At 40.7% G+C, this 19,075-nt stretch overlaps 1 protein-coding gene across 1 annotated transcript in view; it reads left to right on the top strand.

Annotated features, from left to right (window-relative positions):
* LOC127453547 (small conductance calcium-activated potassium channel protein 2-like) overlaps nt 1–19,075 on the top strand; it is a 103,881-nt gene that overhangs the window by 14,192 nt on the left and 70,614 nt on the right. Inside the window, exon 3 of the mRNA XM_051719975.1 lies at nt 7,727–7,822. Within this exon, the coding sequence (XP_051575935.1) occupies nt 7,727–7,822 (96 nt within the window). The remainder of the gene's footprint in view (nt 1–7,726; nt 7,823–19,075) is intronic.

Below are 19,075 nucleotides of genomic sequence, written 5' to 3'. Positions count from 1 at the left end.
TTTTTGTGAGGGTTAGGTTTAGGGGTAGGGTTAGGGTTAGGGGATAGAATCTATAGTTTGTACAGTATAAAGTAATTATGTCTGTGGGAAGTCCTCATCTAGATAGCCGCACCAACGTGTGTGTGTGTGTGTGTGTGTGTGTGTGCATGTGCGTGTGTGTGTGCATGTGCGTGTGTGTGTGTGTGAACATGCCCCTGGTAGTTAAAGGTATAGTTCACCCAAAATTGAAAATCCTGTCATCATTCATTCACCCTCATGTTGTTCAAACCTGTATGACTTTGTTTCCCCTTGAACATAAAAGAAGATGCTAAGTGGAAAGAATTGTAACTGAGACTAACATTCTGCCAAACATCTCCTTTTGTGTTGCATGGAAGAAAAAAGTAATACGAAGTTTGGGACAACTTGAGACTTTTACATGAATAAATGATGACAGTATTTTCAGTTTTTGGGTGAACTATTCCTTTAAAATGTAGCTGAAACTCTTTTTAAAATTAGCTCTTTTAACTTTGTATGTGTGTGTTTGAATATGTGTTTTACGTGGCTTGTATTTGAGATATTTTTATGTTAGTCACTGCACCCAGCATCAGTGGCAATTGAAGAAAATGAAACAAGAGGAAGTAATTACCTTAGAATCACAGATGAATGTGTATTTGTAGAGGTACATTCAACTGTGAACGTGTGTGTGTGTGTGTGTGAATGTCTTCGTGATGCTGCATGACAGACAGAAGGCTCGAAGATGACTGTGTATTCAGACGTCAGAGCAGATCCACAAGGTTTTTATGAAAGGACCAGAGAGAAGAAAAGATGTTGAACAGATTGAAGAGATTTGAAAAGAAAAAGATCAGAAGGTAGATTTTTTGTGTGCGAATGTAAGAGAATGCTGATGGAGTTAATGGACCTCAGAAGGCCCATAAGCTCTGCATGGTGTCCATCATGTAATGATCAATAACTGCTAATCTAGCCATGAGTCTGTTCGTCATACTCACTGTTCATACACACATAGGCCTACATAATGTATGCTTAGGCAATCATGTCTCAGTAACAGATGACTCACTTAGGAAGATGGTAACACATCAAGAAAAACTTCAATCACGCAAAGAGAAAGGAAGAGCGAGAGAGCGGGGTGAGGGAAAGTGAGAAAAGAGTGGGATGGAAATTACCTGGCTGTTGGTGCATTCAGTTCAATTAAGTCACCGTCCTTAACAATAAAGCTCAAAACTTTGTGTGATGTCTTACAATACACATATTCAATCAAAGGCACACAGTCAAAAATGGCTCGAACATTTTAATTATACATTGTCTGATTCCAGTCGATTTCTTCATGATATTAAGCCAAGTTCCTGGTTGGACCTGTTAAATTATCACATCTAAACATAACCAACCTCTGAAATCAGAGTGAAAAGATACATTGATTAGACTGTGAAAATTTTATTTTCGTTTACTCACCCTCATGTTGTTCCAAACCTGTATGACTTTCTTTTTCCATGGAACACTAAAGGACAATTTTAGCAGAATGTCAAAGCTGCTCTCTGTCATGAAATGTTCACTAACTACGTTTCCATCCAAGGATTTTTTTGCAAAAATTTTTAGCGCATCAAAATAAAGCTGATGAAAATGCAAATTATTGCTAAAATTTCACAAGTGTCGACATAATATTTTTCCGTTTAACTCTAGCACATAAACTCTATGTCGATACTTCAAATATCGCGAAAAACTGGTTTGGAAACACATTTTGTTGAGAAAATTGGCATTAATGCAAAAATATAGTGTCAAATTTACCCCAATCGTTAGCCTGTGTTAATCATGACGACAAGGTATACATCCTTGAAAGCCAATTTATTTTACGTGATACGTGATCTTAACGGCATATAGATCCGATGCTGCAAATATGACACTTCCAGGAGTGCCAACACAAATATCTCGTATCATGCACTTCGACAAGTGCACGGAGAACAAATGAATGGCCACTGTTTGTGATTAATTTAAGCACGGTAGCCATCTGTTTATTTAAGTTGCTTTTACACACTATTCAAAATAATAGACGGCAGTCACGAAATTAGCCCATAATACAAAAAAACATATCATTTCTATGCATAAAGATGTTTTAAATAAAAAATAAATATACAATACTAGAAGAAAAGCATCAGTGTGCTTTTTTGGAACACTAACATATAACCCAGTTCTATTAAATTATTGTTTAGCTTACTTTTGAAAAAATGCCTGCAAAATTCCCTGTGTTAAATTAAATAAATTAGCATATAAAAATGAATAAAGCATTAAATAAAATAAATTACCAAACGAAAAAAATAATATTGTTAGGCCTATATACTTGCCTTTTCTTTACACAAATTTAAATTAGCCTTATCCTGTTCTATAGATGAAAAAAGTTGGATGAATGACATTATCAGAATGTTCAACACTTTTTTCAAGACTATAAACTATCAGAACTATTTGTCCAATGCCGAGTTCACTTTCAGAGAACAAGCTTTTTAACATTTTAATCTAACCCTTTTTACCTTGGATCGCATTTGCTGAGCTTCTTCAGAAAATGTAAATTATGTTATAATGTTAAAATGTATTTTAGATGATAATCAAGTTCAGTTGGTCGTTAAAAGTTGCTGGACAAATATGCGGGACATTATGCAATTGTGATGGCAATGCTTTAGATTAGATGATGGTTCAAAATAGCCTATTGAATATCAGGAATGTATTATATTTGTAAACCCTGATATTACACCGCATACATTTTTCTTTAATAGCTGTGCACACCGCATATACACATCGATTGATGGTCCTTATGCTAAGACCGAAAGTTTCCCCCACTACTTGGTGAAGGTTGCCAGCTTGAACAGGGCCATGACGAATCGCTTTTGGGTCGGAACCGGTGGCAACCTGCGATAGGCGCAACATCAGGACCAATATTACAGTCCTATTAGAAGGGCAACCGTTCCCTTTTGATTGCAATTCCTCCTTTTCTGATTGCTTTTATTTGTGGAATTAAAATGACAGTAAGCTGGCTAATTTCAGTGAATTGTCTCAATACTCTCTCCATTTTACCAAAACTTCAGAGGAAAAAACATTAGGGACATTTGGGAGGCGAAAGGTACACAATTAGTGATAAACACACATTTCTGTATGGAAACGGCTTAAGGGCAGATTTCTTTTGCGATAAACCAAAACTTATGCGACAAAGTGTTTTTTTAGGCATGACGTCATCATGTACACCATTTTTATCGATAAAAGGTCATTTGAATGGAAACAAGCAGAAGACGGCAAATTTCATCTTTCCTTCCTCAGAGGGAAAGCCACCCTAGCGGCTCCCCGCCGCGGTCTTTATACCTATGGGTTTGAGGCCACGTTGGTTAGCACTGGGAGCGATTTGGGGATTCCAATGGGAGCCGCTCCGCCGGGTAACCCCCCACGGACCTCCCATTCCCCAGCACTCTCGTTTGCCCCTGTCGAGTTCCGCGATGGGATCGCTAGCTCATCTCAGGGCGAGTTCGTGATCTCATTTGGGGCTCGCGAAGCGGATGAGCTCTCAATTGCAGCATCGGAGAGTGGGCTGGTTCAGTCTGATGCCAAGGACTTGACGGGGCTCCCACCTACGGGTGTGGTTGCCCTGTTGCAGGCCGACGCAGAGATGACGGCCATGCTTGCCTGGGTGGCTGCGAGCGTCAGGCTGGAGTGGACCCCTCCGCCCCGCCCTGAACCCTCGCGCCCCGGTCCGGTCCCTTTCTTCCTGGAGGTGCATGAGGAGCTCACGAAGTCATGGAGGGCACCTTTTACTGCCCGGACCCGATCGTTGAGCTGCCAGGGGGTATTCGGCAATTCCCCAGGTGGATAAGGTGGTTGCGGTGCATTTGTGCCCGCAAGGCTCCGCCACCTGGCGGAACCGCCCGAGACTTCTGTCCAGGGCCTGTAGGCTCACGTCGTCACTGGCGACTAAGGTCTGCAGTGCCGCTGGTCAGGCAGCCTCCGCCCTGCATGCCATGGCTCTCCTGCAAGTGCACCAAGCCAAGGTGCTGAGAGAATTGCACGAGGTTAGTTCTTACCCGGGATTGATACAGGAGCTGCGCTCGGCGACCGATCTCACAATCTGGGCAACGAAGGTCATGGTGCGGACTCTCGGGCAGACGATGTCCACCTTGGAGCGCCACCTTTGGCTCAACTTGGTCGAGATGAGGGAGTTTGACAAGGCACGGTTCCTTGATGCCCCATCTCCCATGTTGGCCTATTCGGTGACACCATCAAGGACTTTGCCCAGCAGTTCTCGGCGGTTAAGAAGCAGACGGAGGCTATTCAGCATATCCTGCCCCGGCGCGGATCAAGATCCCGCACCCCATCTACTTGTCGCCAGGGGCTTCCTCCTGTGGCGACGACACCGGCTCCACTGCGGACCAGGCCAGCATCCTGGCATGGAGCCACCCGCAGGAAGCAGATGCCCCCCCGTCTCACGGCCTGCCGCCAAGAAACCGAGGAAGGCTTCTAGCCGCCCCTGAGACGGGCGACCCATCCTGGGCCACACACTAGGTGTTTTTAGCCATCATTATTGTGATCGCCAGACACCGCACATTTATGGCAGGCACAATGCTGCGGAGGCGTGAGGCCCCACCCCCCGGTACGTCCGACGCGATTGTCTCCTTGGTCCCCCTCGCCCGGAGTTTGGGGGCATGTCTTGTGCTCCCCAACCCATCACGATGGCTGACCTGGACTGGTCATGCTCAGGGGAGAGTGGAGACTCCACCCCCAGGTGGTCCAGCTGGTTTGGAGTCGATTCGGTCAAGCGCAGGTGAGCCTGTTCGTTTCCTGGGAATCCTCCCACTGCCCGCTCTGGTATGCCCTGACCAAGGCTTCCCTTGGCACAAATGCGCTGGCACACAGCTGGCCCCGGGGGCCACCCTAGTATGTGTTCCCCTAGTGAGCCTACTTGCACAGACCCTGTGTAAGGTCAGGGAGGACGAGGAGCAGGCCATCCTAGTGGCACCCTACTGGCCCACCCAGACTTGGGTCTCAGACCTCACACTCCTCGCGACAGCACCTCCCTGGTGAATTCCCCTGAGGAGGGTTCTCCTCTCTCAGGGACAGGGCACCATCTGGCATCCGCGACCAGACCTCTGGAATGTTCATGTCTGGCCCTTGGATGGGACGCGGAAGACCTATGTGGTAGACACGATCACTCAGGCTAGGGCTCCCTCTACGAGGTGCCTCTACGAGTCTTGCAGTGGTGTCTGTTCGCTAAGTGGTGTTCTTCCCGACGTGAAGACCCCCAGAGATGCGCAGTTGGGTTGGTGCTTTCCTTCCTGCAGGAGAGGCTGGTGGGGCAGCCGTCCCCCCCACCTTGAGGGTGTATGTGGCCGCTATGGCAGTGCACCACAATGCAGTTGATGGTAAGTATTTAGGGAAGCACAACCTGATCATCAGGTTCCTTAGAGGCACGAGGAGGTTAAATCCTCCCAGACTGCGCCTCATTCCCTCATGGGATCTCTCTGTGGTCCTTCGGGGCCTAGGGGGAGCTCCATTTGAGCCTCTGGAGTCAGTTGAGCTAAAGGCACTCTCCTTGAAGACTGCCCTCACTTCCATCAAGAGGGTAGGGGACCTGCAGGCATTCTCTGTCTGCGACACATGCCTGGAGTTCGGTCCTGGATACTCTCATGTGGTACTGAGACCCCGAACGGGCTATGACCGTTTCGGGATCAGGTGGTGAACCTGCAAGCGCTGCCCCAGGAGGAGGCAGACCCAGCTTTGTCTTTGCTGTGTCCAGTGTGTGCTTTGCGCATCTATTTGGATCACACGCAGAGATTTAGATGCTCTGAGCAGCTCTTTGTCTGCTTTGGAGAACAGCGGAAAGGGAGCGCTGTCTCCAAACAGAAGATCGCCCACTGGGTCATTGACACCATTGCTTTGGCATATCACGCCCAGGACATGCCGCTCCCCTTCGGGCTATGAACACACTCTACTAGGAGTGTGGCGGCCTCCTGGGCTCTGACCAATGGTGCCTCTTTAGCAGACATCTGCAGAGCAGAGGGCTGGGCAACACCCAATACCTTCGCGAGGTTCTGCAATCTCCAGGTTGAGCCGGTCTCGTGCCGTGTGTTGTCAGGTACGAGCAGGTAAGTTGCGGGACAGCTGGCCGGGTGTACCGCTTGCGTATAGTGCCTTTCCCCTCCCGGAGGTGAAGACGTGCTTTTTACCCCCAGTCATGTTCACAAAGTCGTGGACCCTGGATGTCCTTTCTCCTAAGCCCTGTAGCAGGCAAGTTTGCAGAGAAACTCATTGCCAGCCCAGTACGTTGCCAACTTGGCCCTGTACTGGGGTAGATGCTCCACATGTGCTGGTTGCCCATATGTAACCCCGTGTGATGTATCTTCCACGAGACGGTTCCCCCGTTGGTGAACCCACGTCTTCATTGGGCAGAGGCCCCTCTGCCCCCGGTTGCCATGTTTGTAGAGCTCCTTCCCCCCTGGGTAGAACCTACCACAGGGACTTCTCCACATGAGACACTGCCGACAAGATTCGGTAAGACCATGTGACGTATTTCCACACAATTTCCTCCCCCCTCGGGCAGGGTGTGGTCTCCGCGGTGTCTTCCCCTTGGGAGTGACACCCCCTGACGCGGATGCTATATGGCCTCCAGTTGAATGATTTTTACTTTTGGGGAGAAGAAACAGAAGAGGCCCCAGCCGGTCCCCATTTTTTGGGCAGTCGACTTGTCCCTGAGGTGCAGGGGACAGTACGATGTTCTTAAGAAGGCGCGGACTCTTAAGAGCTTTGGGGAGGTTACGTGACAGCCGGTTGCGCTGGCTACGAGGCACACAATAGTCTGCTCATCTCGCACCGTCAGTTCACGTAACACAGTTCATCTAGTTGTGGCGTTTTGTATAGGGACCCCTAGTGTCATAACATCGACACAGCGTCGAGTGAGTGACAGATAGGGAACGTCCTGGTTACTTTCATAACCTCCGTTCCCTGATGGAGGGAACGAGACGTTGTGGACCTTGCCTCGGCTCCTCAGCACAAAACCTGAATGAGTGGTTGCAAGCCAGCTACTTTTATACCCATATGTCCGGGGAAGTGGCATGCAAATTCCACTCGCCAATTCCCATTGGCCTTTTCTCAAAGATCAGAGGTGTTTGGGGCTCCCAAGAGTGACCCCTAGTGTCACTACATCGACACAGCGTCTCGTTCCCTCCTTCAGGGACGAAAGTAACCAGGACATTCCAGTACACAGCTTTAAATTAGACACACAGGTGGCCATTCTAATAATGTGTACACTGTGCAGTTCAACTGGACAGCACCGTGGTCCAGGTTTTGGCTTTTTAGTCAAGGTAGAGTTTAGTAAGGTGTGTGTAATTAACCAGAACCTGTGTTAATGTGTGCAGCGTACAGTAATGTACAGTATGTGTCAAGGTGAGATCAATTCATCACACACTCATACATATTTGAGTACCTTTGAGATTGTATATGTGTGTGGTGTGATTTGAAGTGATGTGCATGTAATCCGTAGATTATTAAAGGCACTAAAAATGTAATTGGCAGACTATGTGGCACAGATGCACATTAACACCTATAAGTAAATATGTGTGAAATAATGATGGTATAAAAGTAATGTGTATAAATATATGATGTGTAATAATGGTATGTATAATGTAGTTTCAAAATAATTTATAATGTTGAGTTGAGTTTGTGTGCTGTCGTGATTCTAATGTCCTTTGTATGTTTTTTACAGAGCTCCATGTATTCTCTGGCATTGAAGTGTCTTATCAGCCTTTCCACAGTCATCCTTCTTGGACTAATCATTGCTTACCATGCTCGAGAGGTGCAGGTAAACACACACATATAAGAAAAATAATGATCTCAGCAATTTGTGGTTAACTTAACAAAATTAACAAAAAAAGTACTAAAAATACTTTGGTATTACTATGTTTTTTTGGAAAAGGTTCCATGATGATGCCATGTTTTTTTGGACATGTACCAGGGTAGTACCATGGTATTCATTAGTACTTTGGAGTACCATATAATTACCATGGGACATAAATATGGTTATCATTCATTACAATGGTAAATACCATGGGATCACCACTGTATGTTTTTGTAAGAGAACCATATTTTGATCATAAAAACATCTGTTCTTGGACAGTAAGCCTACCTCATCCTCAAAGCATGTTGCTACGTCCATGTTTAGATGTGTAAAACAAACAAAAGCAAACTGAAAAACGCGTTTGTGTGTAGTCACTTCTGTCTAGCACTATCAATCTACTTTTCTTACACTGTGCAGGTATAAAAAAGAACTTGAGAATTTTTTTTTCTCTTGCTTTCAAAAGTTCTCTGTTTTTAATCTACCCCCCCTTCTGATCTAGTGTTGTGTAATGAACAGATGAGTAATGTTTTAGGCTGTTGCCCACAGCAAGGGGAGCTGACACACAAGTGCTCATTAGCATTAAGCTAATAGGAAGGTTAGCACTGGAAAGTCACTCACATCCGCTTTGTAGCTCAACGTGTCAGAGAACCACAAACACTCTCTCTCTCTCTCTCTCTCTCTCTCTCTCTCTCTCTCTCTCAAAAACACATACACACACACATACGATACTTAAAAATCAACAACTCCTTTGAAACTCTCTGCCTTTCTTATAAAAGCAAACTTCGAGACATTTAGCAGATATTTTTGGGGCTATTTGTGTGTGTTTCTGTCTGTGTGTGTCCAACACTGTGTCCTCATGAACAATTTGATTGTATTAGTTAAGAACTGCATTTGTTTATGTACTATTGAGACTGTTTTATTGTTACTACCAATAATTGAAGTACACTTAAAGGAATGTTCCGGGTTCAATACAAGTTGCTCAATCGACAGCATTTGTGACATAATGTTGATTACAACAAAAAATTTATTTCGACTCATCCCTCCTTTTCTTTATAAAAAGCAAAAATGTAAAATGGGGGCCAATTTTTTTCTGTTAAAAGACTCACTGTTTGAAAAGTTTAGCCAGAAGACGTAAACAATTTGAGTGTGTAAAGTTATAGCCAATTGTACAACTTCGTTGCCATGATGATGTAATCTCAGCAAACCTAAAATCTTAAAACGACTGTAAAAATGAGGATTTAAAGAACTTTACAGCTCAAATAATACATGAGTTTTAACAGAAGAATTAATATATGTGCTTTTATAAAAAGCTTTACATTTCTGCCTTTAAACCCTCCAAAAATTGTCCCCATTCACTTCCATTGTAAGTGCCTCACTGTAACCTCGATTTGTGCTTTTTTTAAAGAAAATGAGGGACGAGTCTAAATAAATTTTTGTGGTAATCAACATTATGCCACAAATGCTGTTTACTGAGCTTAACTTGTATTGAACCTGGAATATTCCTTTAAGTACTGAAGTATAGCCTAATTGGAGCACTATTTTGATACTGTGATTGGTTGTCTGATTGATTGTCTGATTGATTGACTAATTCAGTTAATGAATGGCACTCATTAACCTATAAATAAATAATCATTAGGGTGGTCCCTTGTCAGCTGTATTTAATTCCAGGGTCCAAGTTGATTGGTTGTCTAAGTGTGCATTCTTATTGGTAATTTGTCAGAGCTCTTTTAGATGTATACATTTTGTACTTTTTATTCTTACTCTAATAAAGGCCTATGTGCCGAAATGTGTTATTTTCATTTCCTACTTTTAAATTAAAATAAAGTGTTTTACCGCAAGTGTTGCTGGATACCTCTACTTCACTCCTGTTGATTTAATCACCTTGTGAGCGGGTAAAGTTGTGCCAGATCTACTCTTCAAACACTGTTTCCTAGCCAGGCATTATGCGATAAAGGAACAAGGGATAAAAGCTTCTACTTCCATGTAATCTTAAATATGGATTTTGATTTCATTGGCTCAAAATACCCCTCCTCATAACTGTTCAACATGATCTCACGGGAAATCAACAAGCTGCCTCTGAATGTTCATGTAGCCTGAAATCAACCCCCTACAAGCCAATAACTGACAAATTAATGAGAAACACTGTAATTTTTACATCAATTCAAATGTTTTCACCTTTCCTTGTGGGACTAATGATAGTGAGACATGAGTTCTGGTCCCATGGAAACTAGGAAGTAATCGCGCTCACATAAACAATTTGGAGTTTGCATTTTTGTTCTAAATTTAAATTTTTACTCCATTGACGCTTAGGTTTAGGGTTTAAGGTAGGGCATCGTTTGTTAAACTATGGGTCATGACCCAAATTGGGTCGCATAGCCATACATGTATGTTTGCGACTTATTTTGATATATGTGTGTGTAGAGCCGAGGAGGGCGGGACCGGGTGTGTCTCATTCCAGCCCGGCCCCTCCCTCCTTGGCTCTACAGTGTGATTATTTCCTTAGTAAAAGTAAGTGAAATTGTTAAGAGCAAATGTAATCTGTTCAGTGCACTGCTGCGTTGGCCGTGACTGTTTTTCGGCTGTTTTCCACATTATCATTTGATAGACTCGGTCTCTCACCGCGATATCAAGTGAGGCGGAGGCATGTACGGCGGTGATGTGGACAACAGTTCACTCCACACCGCTGTTACCATTCACACTCGCCAAACAGAAAGATGACAAAGTATCAGAAAGAGCCAGGAGAGCCAAAAAAGCGTTATGTGGACAAGTTCAAAGTTTTGAGTCGTTTTAAGTTGTCATCACATGCGGCACTCGCAGGTCGAGAGAAAGCCATGGAAAGTCAGGAAAATGGTTAAGAAATGATGTAGTGGTGAAGATAAGCGGAAATATGCAAGTACTGTCTGTATAAGTGAGTAAGTTGCATACAAACTATCGCTCTGTACTGTTATGTGTCATGCAGTTTTTTCATTGTCCAATCCTTAATAAATAGAAAGACATCAGTTCAGTATGTATGATGAATAATGGTCAGCTTGACACTCATTTATTGATCTTACCTGTTTTGTGGAAACTATTATTCACAAAAGTATAAACCTTTTACCATGGCAACCAATATTTTCGCCAAAATACTGTAGTTAGTCTAGTGCAAGTATTGTTAGGCTACTATAATTTGAAATTCATATGGTATCACTTTCAAACTGTGTGAAATGCTTGCAGAATTTTTCTATCTTTTACTGACTAAAAGTTCCCACCAGGTTTGCTTATCTTTTTTTAATTTTATTATTATTAACAATACCTGTAGTAACAATGGTATGTTTTGGCAGAACTATGGTTGTCATGGTACATGTTTGTAGGGGTTACAAAATATGATGCTTTCCAGTTCAAAATGGATGCAATTGATTTTATCAATATCAACCATTTTTTTTTTCTTTATTTCTAGAGTTTGAGAGTGCATGGTTAAATATTTATTTTTTTATTTTTTTTTTATTTTTAATTTTTATTTTTTTTAAGAGTCTGTGAAAGACTAATAATGCTTTCTGTAAGAGGCTGTCTATATCACAATTGTTTTAGTCATAAAAAAGTCAATAAATTAAAAGATATAGCAAATACAGAGTATTGGACGGTTTTGTAAGTGTGGGTCCCAGACAAACACAAAATGTCTAATTTGGTTCCTGGGCCGAGAAAGTTTAAGAACCCCTGGGTTAGGGAGTAGGGTAAATAAAATATGCATTTCCATTTACTAGGGATGTCATAAAATATTGATATCAATTATTGATCAGCACGTTATTTTATTTATAAATTTTTGAGGCATCGAATTACAAACCTTATTTGTGTGCTTTCAGTTCACTGCCAGTTGCATTCCATTCAATGTCTTTCATAAAATCAATAGACTGAGGAAGTCATGGTGTGTTTGACTCACTGAGTGAGCTTGACTCACTGAACATACACTTGACTGTCTGAGGAAGCTAGGCACCTTTTTTTGTTTCTTTTTGTGTTGGATCCGCCTAGCGGCTGGAGTTTATTTTGTGGAATAACACTCCTTCAGGACAGTTGTGGATGAATCTGCATGTTCCTTGTGTTTATGCCACCTATTTGTTTTGTGAGTATTTTTTGCAAGACATTGGAAGGATTAGGTAATCTGCTGCATTCATGAACAGACGGCTCACTGAACATTTGTTTGACTGTCAGAGGAAACTGAATGGCTTTCTTTTTTGTGTGTGTGTGCTGGTTCCGCTAACAGCTGCAGTTTGTTTTGTGGAGGAACACACCTTCGAGACAGTTTTGTGAATAAATCTACATGTTCTTTGTGTTTATTCTGCATATTGGCTGGAGTTTGTTTTATAGATTATTTTCTGCTATGAAAGTCTGTCTCACAAAATTTGTATAGAAACACCGGACTTGAGCAATCCGACGGCAAAGTTGTCGCGGGGACTCCCGTAGGCGTACATGGACTGTTTGAGTTTAGACGGATGGACGCTGGTTGGCGCTGTCGTGTGTGGGGTTAATGCGCATATTTTTCTTTTTTCTGTTTGTTTGGTTCGGGGGGAAGTTAGGGGTTTGACTGTTGCGCTAATGTTGGAATGTGGTCTTTATCATTTTAATTTTGACACGCAATCTATTTTTTCTAATACAGTACTGTGCAAAAGTCTTTCACAAAAGTATTTGTCTTAAGATGTTTATTTATATCTTCAGCTTTAGTGTGTCAATAGGAAATATAAATGTTAGACTCCCAAACATTATGCAAATAGAAAAGATTAGATTAGAAGAACAGTGAGCCCTGCAACAGATGTCATTGACCCCACAGAGCCCCCCACTGAACATCGTGTCAGTCTGAGATTACATGAAGAGACTGTAGCTCTCTCTCTCTCCCGAACTGCCGCCTCCAGCCGCCTTTATCCCGCTCATGGGCTTGATTAGCCTGATTGGGGCTGGGCGTGCCCCGCCCTCCTCCTTGCCACATAAAGTTATGACATCTCTTATACATATAGATCAGGTGGAGTTTATTCGGGGCTGCAGCTCTACTGACAACATTAGGCGTCTCATCAATATTATGTGGTTAGTGGCAAATGATCAGACTCCGGTTGCGCCCATCTCACTTGATGCTGAAAAGGCATTTGATATGGTAGAATGGGATTATCTTTTAAAGATTTTGGAAAAATAATGGTTCAGGAATACTTTTATTGGATGGATTAAATTACTTTATAAACACCCAGTAATCCAACAAATGGATTAATTTCAGATTATTTTACTCTGGACAGGTGCACCCAGCAGGGTTGCCCTCTTTCCCCATTATTGTTCTGCCCTGGAACCATTAGCAGCCGCGATAAGAAAGGAAGATGATTTTCCAGGGGTGGTGGTGGGAAGTGTGGCGCATAAGCTTTTGCTTTATGCAGATGATATTTTATTATTTGTCTCCGACCCCACAAGATCTATGCCTTGCCTCCACAGAATTATTCATTCCTTTTCTAAGTTCTCAGGATACAAAGTTAATTGGTCTAAATCCGAAGTTTTGGCTCTGACAGCGTACTGCCCAGTAACAGCTTTCCAGCCGGGTGCCTTCCAGTGGCCCAGACAGGGTGTTTAGTATTTGGGCATTTTATTCCCATCAAATTTGTCTGATTTAGTTAGAGATAATTTTGATCACTTAATAAAAAGGTTTTCGAGTGAGGTTGGCCGGTGGGCTTCATTATCGATGATTGGGAAGGTTAATGATATTAAAATGAATTGTATTCTAAAATTTAACTACCTGCTACAATCTCTCCCTATAGATGTCTCCCTCTCTTATTTCAAGCAATTTGATAGCATAGCGAAGTCCTTCATTTGGAATGGTAAGCGTCCCAGATTACATTTCAATAATTTACATAGGCTGATTGACAAAGGTGGGCTAGGCCTACCCATGATTTTGTTTTATTATTATGCATTCGGTCTCAGATATTTGGCTCATTGGTCTCTTTCACCTGAGAGAGCCCCTCCCTGGTTTGGTATTGAACAGGAAGTTCTTGCCCCTATTTTGCCATTGCAAAGCCTTTCTATCAAACTAACCGGAGAAGTTAAGTTACACCCCGTTATCTCGATTTTGCACGCAGTATGGACAAAAGTGTCCAGAGTGTTTAACTCAGACATTTATTTAAATGTTACCTCGAGCATATGGCAGACCCCAAAAATTATGTATTAATAAGTCCCCTTTCGGCTGGTCAGAGTGGATTGTGAGGGAGGTTAATATGTTCGGTGACCTATATGAGAGTGGAGCGTTGAGATCTTTTGAAAATTTGGTTCAACATTTTGGGATTCCCAGATCTCAGTTTTATAGGTATTTACAACTGTGCCACCTGCTCTGTACTATTTTTGGGAGTAGCATACACCCCCTGAAGCGGCAGATACTCTGGGAATGGTGATTGCTGCTTTTGGAAAAGGTCATGATGCATCAGTGTATTACTCCCTGCTAATTTCCCTGATCCAGCTAGACATTAAAATATTGTCAAATGTTGGCTAACCTATTAAGTAAATTGTGGCAAGGAGGAGGGCGGGGCCGGGCCGTGATGACGCACGCCCGACCCCTAATCAGGCTAATCAAGCCCACGAGAGGGATAAAGGCGGCTGGAGGCAACAGTTCGGGAGAGTCTGGGGATGGAGCTTTAACTTCTATCAAGAGATTATGGGAGAAAGATTTCAAATTGGTATTGGAGGAGGGATTGTGGGCTAGAATTCTGAAGTCTTAATAAAGCATTTACTTAAAGAAGTCTGCATCTAGAGATGCAAGGGTGTGACTTATGCAATTCAAGATTTTACATAGATTTTATTGGACCCCCTCTAGATTGTATAGGCTTGGTCTTAAAGACACACCCACCTGCTGGCGATGCTAATCGGAGGATGGAGACACGGCCCATGTTTTTTGGTGGTGTATTGAAATCCAGGAATCCTGGTTGAAAGTTCCGAGTTTTGTGTGTGACGTGGTGGGCACTCGGGTTTCGTTTTGCCCCAGACTGTGTGTTTTGGGTGATGGGGCCGGCATCAATGTGACATAGTGAATTGGGTTCTGACCTATGTGATGATCGACAGGCAGTTGGAGGTAAGCTGGTGCGCCCCCATTTCGGGAGTGGTGCACGGAGATGGGGAGGGTGACGGCTTTTGAAGAGGTGTCATTTGGAAGACGGGGTAACTTAGATTTGTTTGTACGGAAATGGGGCAATTATTTAGAGTTTTTGGAGAGCTCTCGGGGTGGGGCGTGGAGAGAGTAGTATAGTTTTAATAGAGTATGATTATATATATATATATATATATATATATATATATATATATATATATATATATATATATATATATTGTTTGTGTGTTTGTTTGCTTTTTTCTGTATATTTACTCATGTGTGACCACGGGGATGTTTGTTGGGGAGTAGGGCTGGGGATTGGGAGGGGTGGTTGTGGGGTTTAAATATATATATGATAGTATATATATATATATATATATATATATATATATATATATATATATATATATATATATATATATGTATATGTTTTTGCTTTTCTTTATTATTGTAAGATTTAATAAAAAAATGTTAATAATAAAAAAAATCATTTAATGCAAAATTAAACTACTTAAATATTTGACACTCGCGCTGCATTAATCACAAGACACAAGTGTATGGGCAGACACACACATATGAGCATTTAAAAGCAGCCGGCTGTGATCAAACAGTGCACAGGTAGCGAATTTAGTCAGGTCTGGGTAATGCCTGTATTTTTTTAGCATTGGTCGGTGGCTATTAAAATATTGAATTGAGCAGAGATTCTGTCACACTCCTAGCTAATCGTAGCTGCACCCTGCAGTTTGTAAAGCACTGTGCTAGACAAATGTCTTTGGCTGTTGCATTTTAGTTTATTCAGTGTCTCATGCAGGAGCACTTTTTGTAGATGCCATATAAAGTTTAAAAGATCAACATTTAAAAACGCGTCTTGAAGTAAATTTCTTATTTAAATTTGACCACCTTACAAACACTATATAAAAAAAATCCTGTTAAATTGACAAAAAACTGCCAGCTGTGGTTGCCAGAAATTCACCGTTAAAAAATACAGTAACCACATTTCAGGCATTTCAGTACCCATAATGTAGGGAAAATCGGATCCACACTCACATGTGACTTACACCCTCTAAACACAGCTGGAAAGTTAAAGAGATGCAGTGTAAAATAAATGAAATTATATAAAATGACATTTGAACATTAATGTCTTTCAAATAAAATTATGTTAACTGAACTCACTCACTGTGCTTAAAATTGTTCAAACAGGGTAAATTTTGTCTTTGAAACATCTTTCCTTTTTGACTGATGTTACCAGTTACATTACATTTTTCAGCCAATCCACCCACATGACTCACTTTCCACGATCCAATCAATTCTTTTTGGATAAAATCAAGTCCTACATCTTTTTCTTATTGAATATCCTGTTTCACGCAGAAGTACATTACATTACGGAAATCAAATTGGTTGCACACATTTCAGGTTGACTTTAAGCCTACAATTTGCTTGTGTGAATTCGAGAAACTAGCACGTGTGGTGTGTTCCATTAAAGGGTGAAATCAGTTTACACATTTATCTAACAGAGTATTATTACAAGCTCGCACATGCACACACAGCAGGTTCTCGCTTTTTCACTTTATCTCTCTCGATATTCCTTTCTGTGTAGTTTGCCCTATCACTCTTTTTCTGTCTAACACACTCTGTCGAACCCTTTCTCTCTCTGCTCAAATCAATTTATTGTGAACTTTCTCTCACACTGTGTTATGTTTTACACCCATTCCCCACCCTCTGCCTGCATCCCCCTCTGGCTTTCTGCTCTTTCTATCTGTCTGTGTCTCTTTTTCACCCTTAGATGTTATGTTGCTGCCCTCTCTCTCTTTTCTTATATTTCTCTCTCTCTCTCTCTCTAGTTTTTATTTTTACCTTCATTCAACCTTCCCATGCCCCCTCTGTGAATCTTTGAATTGTTTGACTGCTTCAGGCTCTTTTAAGCTGTCTATGATAAACACAAATATACAGCCCTGGCACTAGTTTTGTTCCCATTTTTTAGACAATATGTGTTTAGAAGAGAGTGTTATGTTTATGTGTGCGGTTATGTGTATGTTCCATTCATTTAGCTGGATTGAGATGTTTCACATGTACGATTATGTGCGTGTTTCTGTGGTGATGAGACTCTCTTCCTGTGTGTGAGTCAGACTCTAGCTCTTTCCTGGACAGAAATGGTGCGTGCGTGTATTTGTGTGTGTACTACGTGGTTTAAAGGAGATAAAAATATGATGTGGGTAGGTGTTGATTAGGGATCTTTTGAGGAACACTTTAAAATCAGAAAGAGAGAGAAAGAGAATAAATAAGAGCAGAATTAGTATTCACTTGTCCCTCTTTAGCCATTCATTCCCAAATCAATATTACAAATGTACAAATGTAAAACTGTATACAAATGACAAACAATCTGAATCCTTAAAGACCTCATGAAATAAAAATGGTATTTTTGTGGATTTATGTCCATGTCTAGATTTAAAGCCTTGTAAATGCTGGTGTATTCTTAAAAGTAAAAAAATCTAATGGTCACACTTTATAATAACTACATGGTATAAAGTATTTGTATAGCATTAGTTTATAGTTAATTGATCATTTATAAATTATTGTTCCAACACTGGTAATACATTAATAGGCTTTTATATTCACTGTAGTAAGTTATTCATTATTGTTTAATAAGTTCATTAATAACCAGTTTGATCATGTTTTTTCATATGTAGTAAACAGCTTATTCACAATACCTAACTAATGTTTTCCATTTATGCAAACCAGTGGTAAAGAAGTGTTATGAGAACACTAAGAAGGCATAAATTCATTCATAGTTACTAAAGAAATCATATATACATTTATATATGTAATGAACTGGATATAAATTTATGCTTAAATCATGTGTTTATTACTGTTCTAAAAACACCTACTATTACAATATTAATGGTTAATAAAGGTCGTAATAAAGCAGTGACTAATTGCTAGCTAAGGATTTTACATGACCTAATCCAAAATGAGAACTATAAATGTCTAATTAAACATTTATTAATGATCCATTACTCTTAAAAGTTGTTTACTAAGGATGAAAAACCACTTTCTATCTGATTATAAATGAACTTGTTAGACAATAATAAGTTTCCATTCGCTAACATTAGTTAGTGCATTAGGTATCATGAACTAACAATTAACAATATATTTTTTACAGCATTTATTCATCTTTATAGATGCTAGTTAATAAAAATACAATTGTTCATTGTTAGTTCATGTTAGTTCATAGTGAATTAACTAATATTACTTATACAACTTTGGATTTTAAAAATGTATTACTATATGTTGAAATAACCTTAAGCAAGATTAATAAATGTTCTAAAACTATTGTTCATTGGTAGTTCATGTTAGCTAATGTTGTTAACTAATGTTAACGAATGAAACCTTATTGTAAAGTGTTACCTATTACATTTGCTACAGTATATATAAATGAATACCATACTATTTGTATATAATCTATTAATGTATTAACAATGTTGGAACAACTTGTAATAAATAATGAATTAACAATAAACTAATATTTAAATGGTTCTTTCTCTTCTGGAAAAACACCAAAAATTTTGATGACTAATGTTGCACTACACTGATTTTTGTTCATTCAAATTCTCTCTAGAATGAGAATGTCACTCCTTCCTGCAACAGACCAGCTAGTGACAAATCATGGTTCATGGCTTTGATGTAACTTAAGCCTATTGGCTATTTAAAAAAAGGTATAGGCCCTTCGATATATCCAACCCAAGCTTCTTATTAAAATGGGAAATACTTCAACACAAGACAGAAAACTGTGCTCGTCAAGCAATTTTATTGGGTCTTTAATTTCTGTAAAATACACAGCCTCTCAATGGATCAAAACTTTATTTTCAATTCAGCATAATTCAACTTTACTCGACAGCAGTTAAGTTTTTTTTATTTATTTTTTTATTTTTTATTTTACAGTTACTGTAGAATTATTAGTTTGTCAGTATGTTAAAAGCCCCTCTAAGTTAATCTTTCAACTCAAGTGTATGTGTTAATGTAAGAGTACATTACTTACCAAGAGCGAACCTTAATTTTTGGCTAAAGTTTGCATACTGCTTGGCTCTTGTAGAACCACATTAAAATGATGTGGTTTTAGAATTGTGTTGCTTTAG

Source organism: Myxocyprinus asiaticus, chromosome 16, assembly GCF_019703515.2.
Source record: "Myxocyprinus asiaticus isolate MX2 ecotype Aquarium Trade chromosome 16, UBuf_Myxa_2, whole genome shotgun sequence".
Taxonomy (NCBI): domain Eukaryota; kingdom Metazoa; phylum Chordata; class Actinopteri; order Cypriniformes; family Catostomidae; genus Myxocyprinus; species Myxocyprinus asiaticus.
Note: the sequence above shows the minus strand (reverse complement) of the source record. Positions and strands in the feature narration are given on the sequence as shown.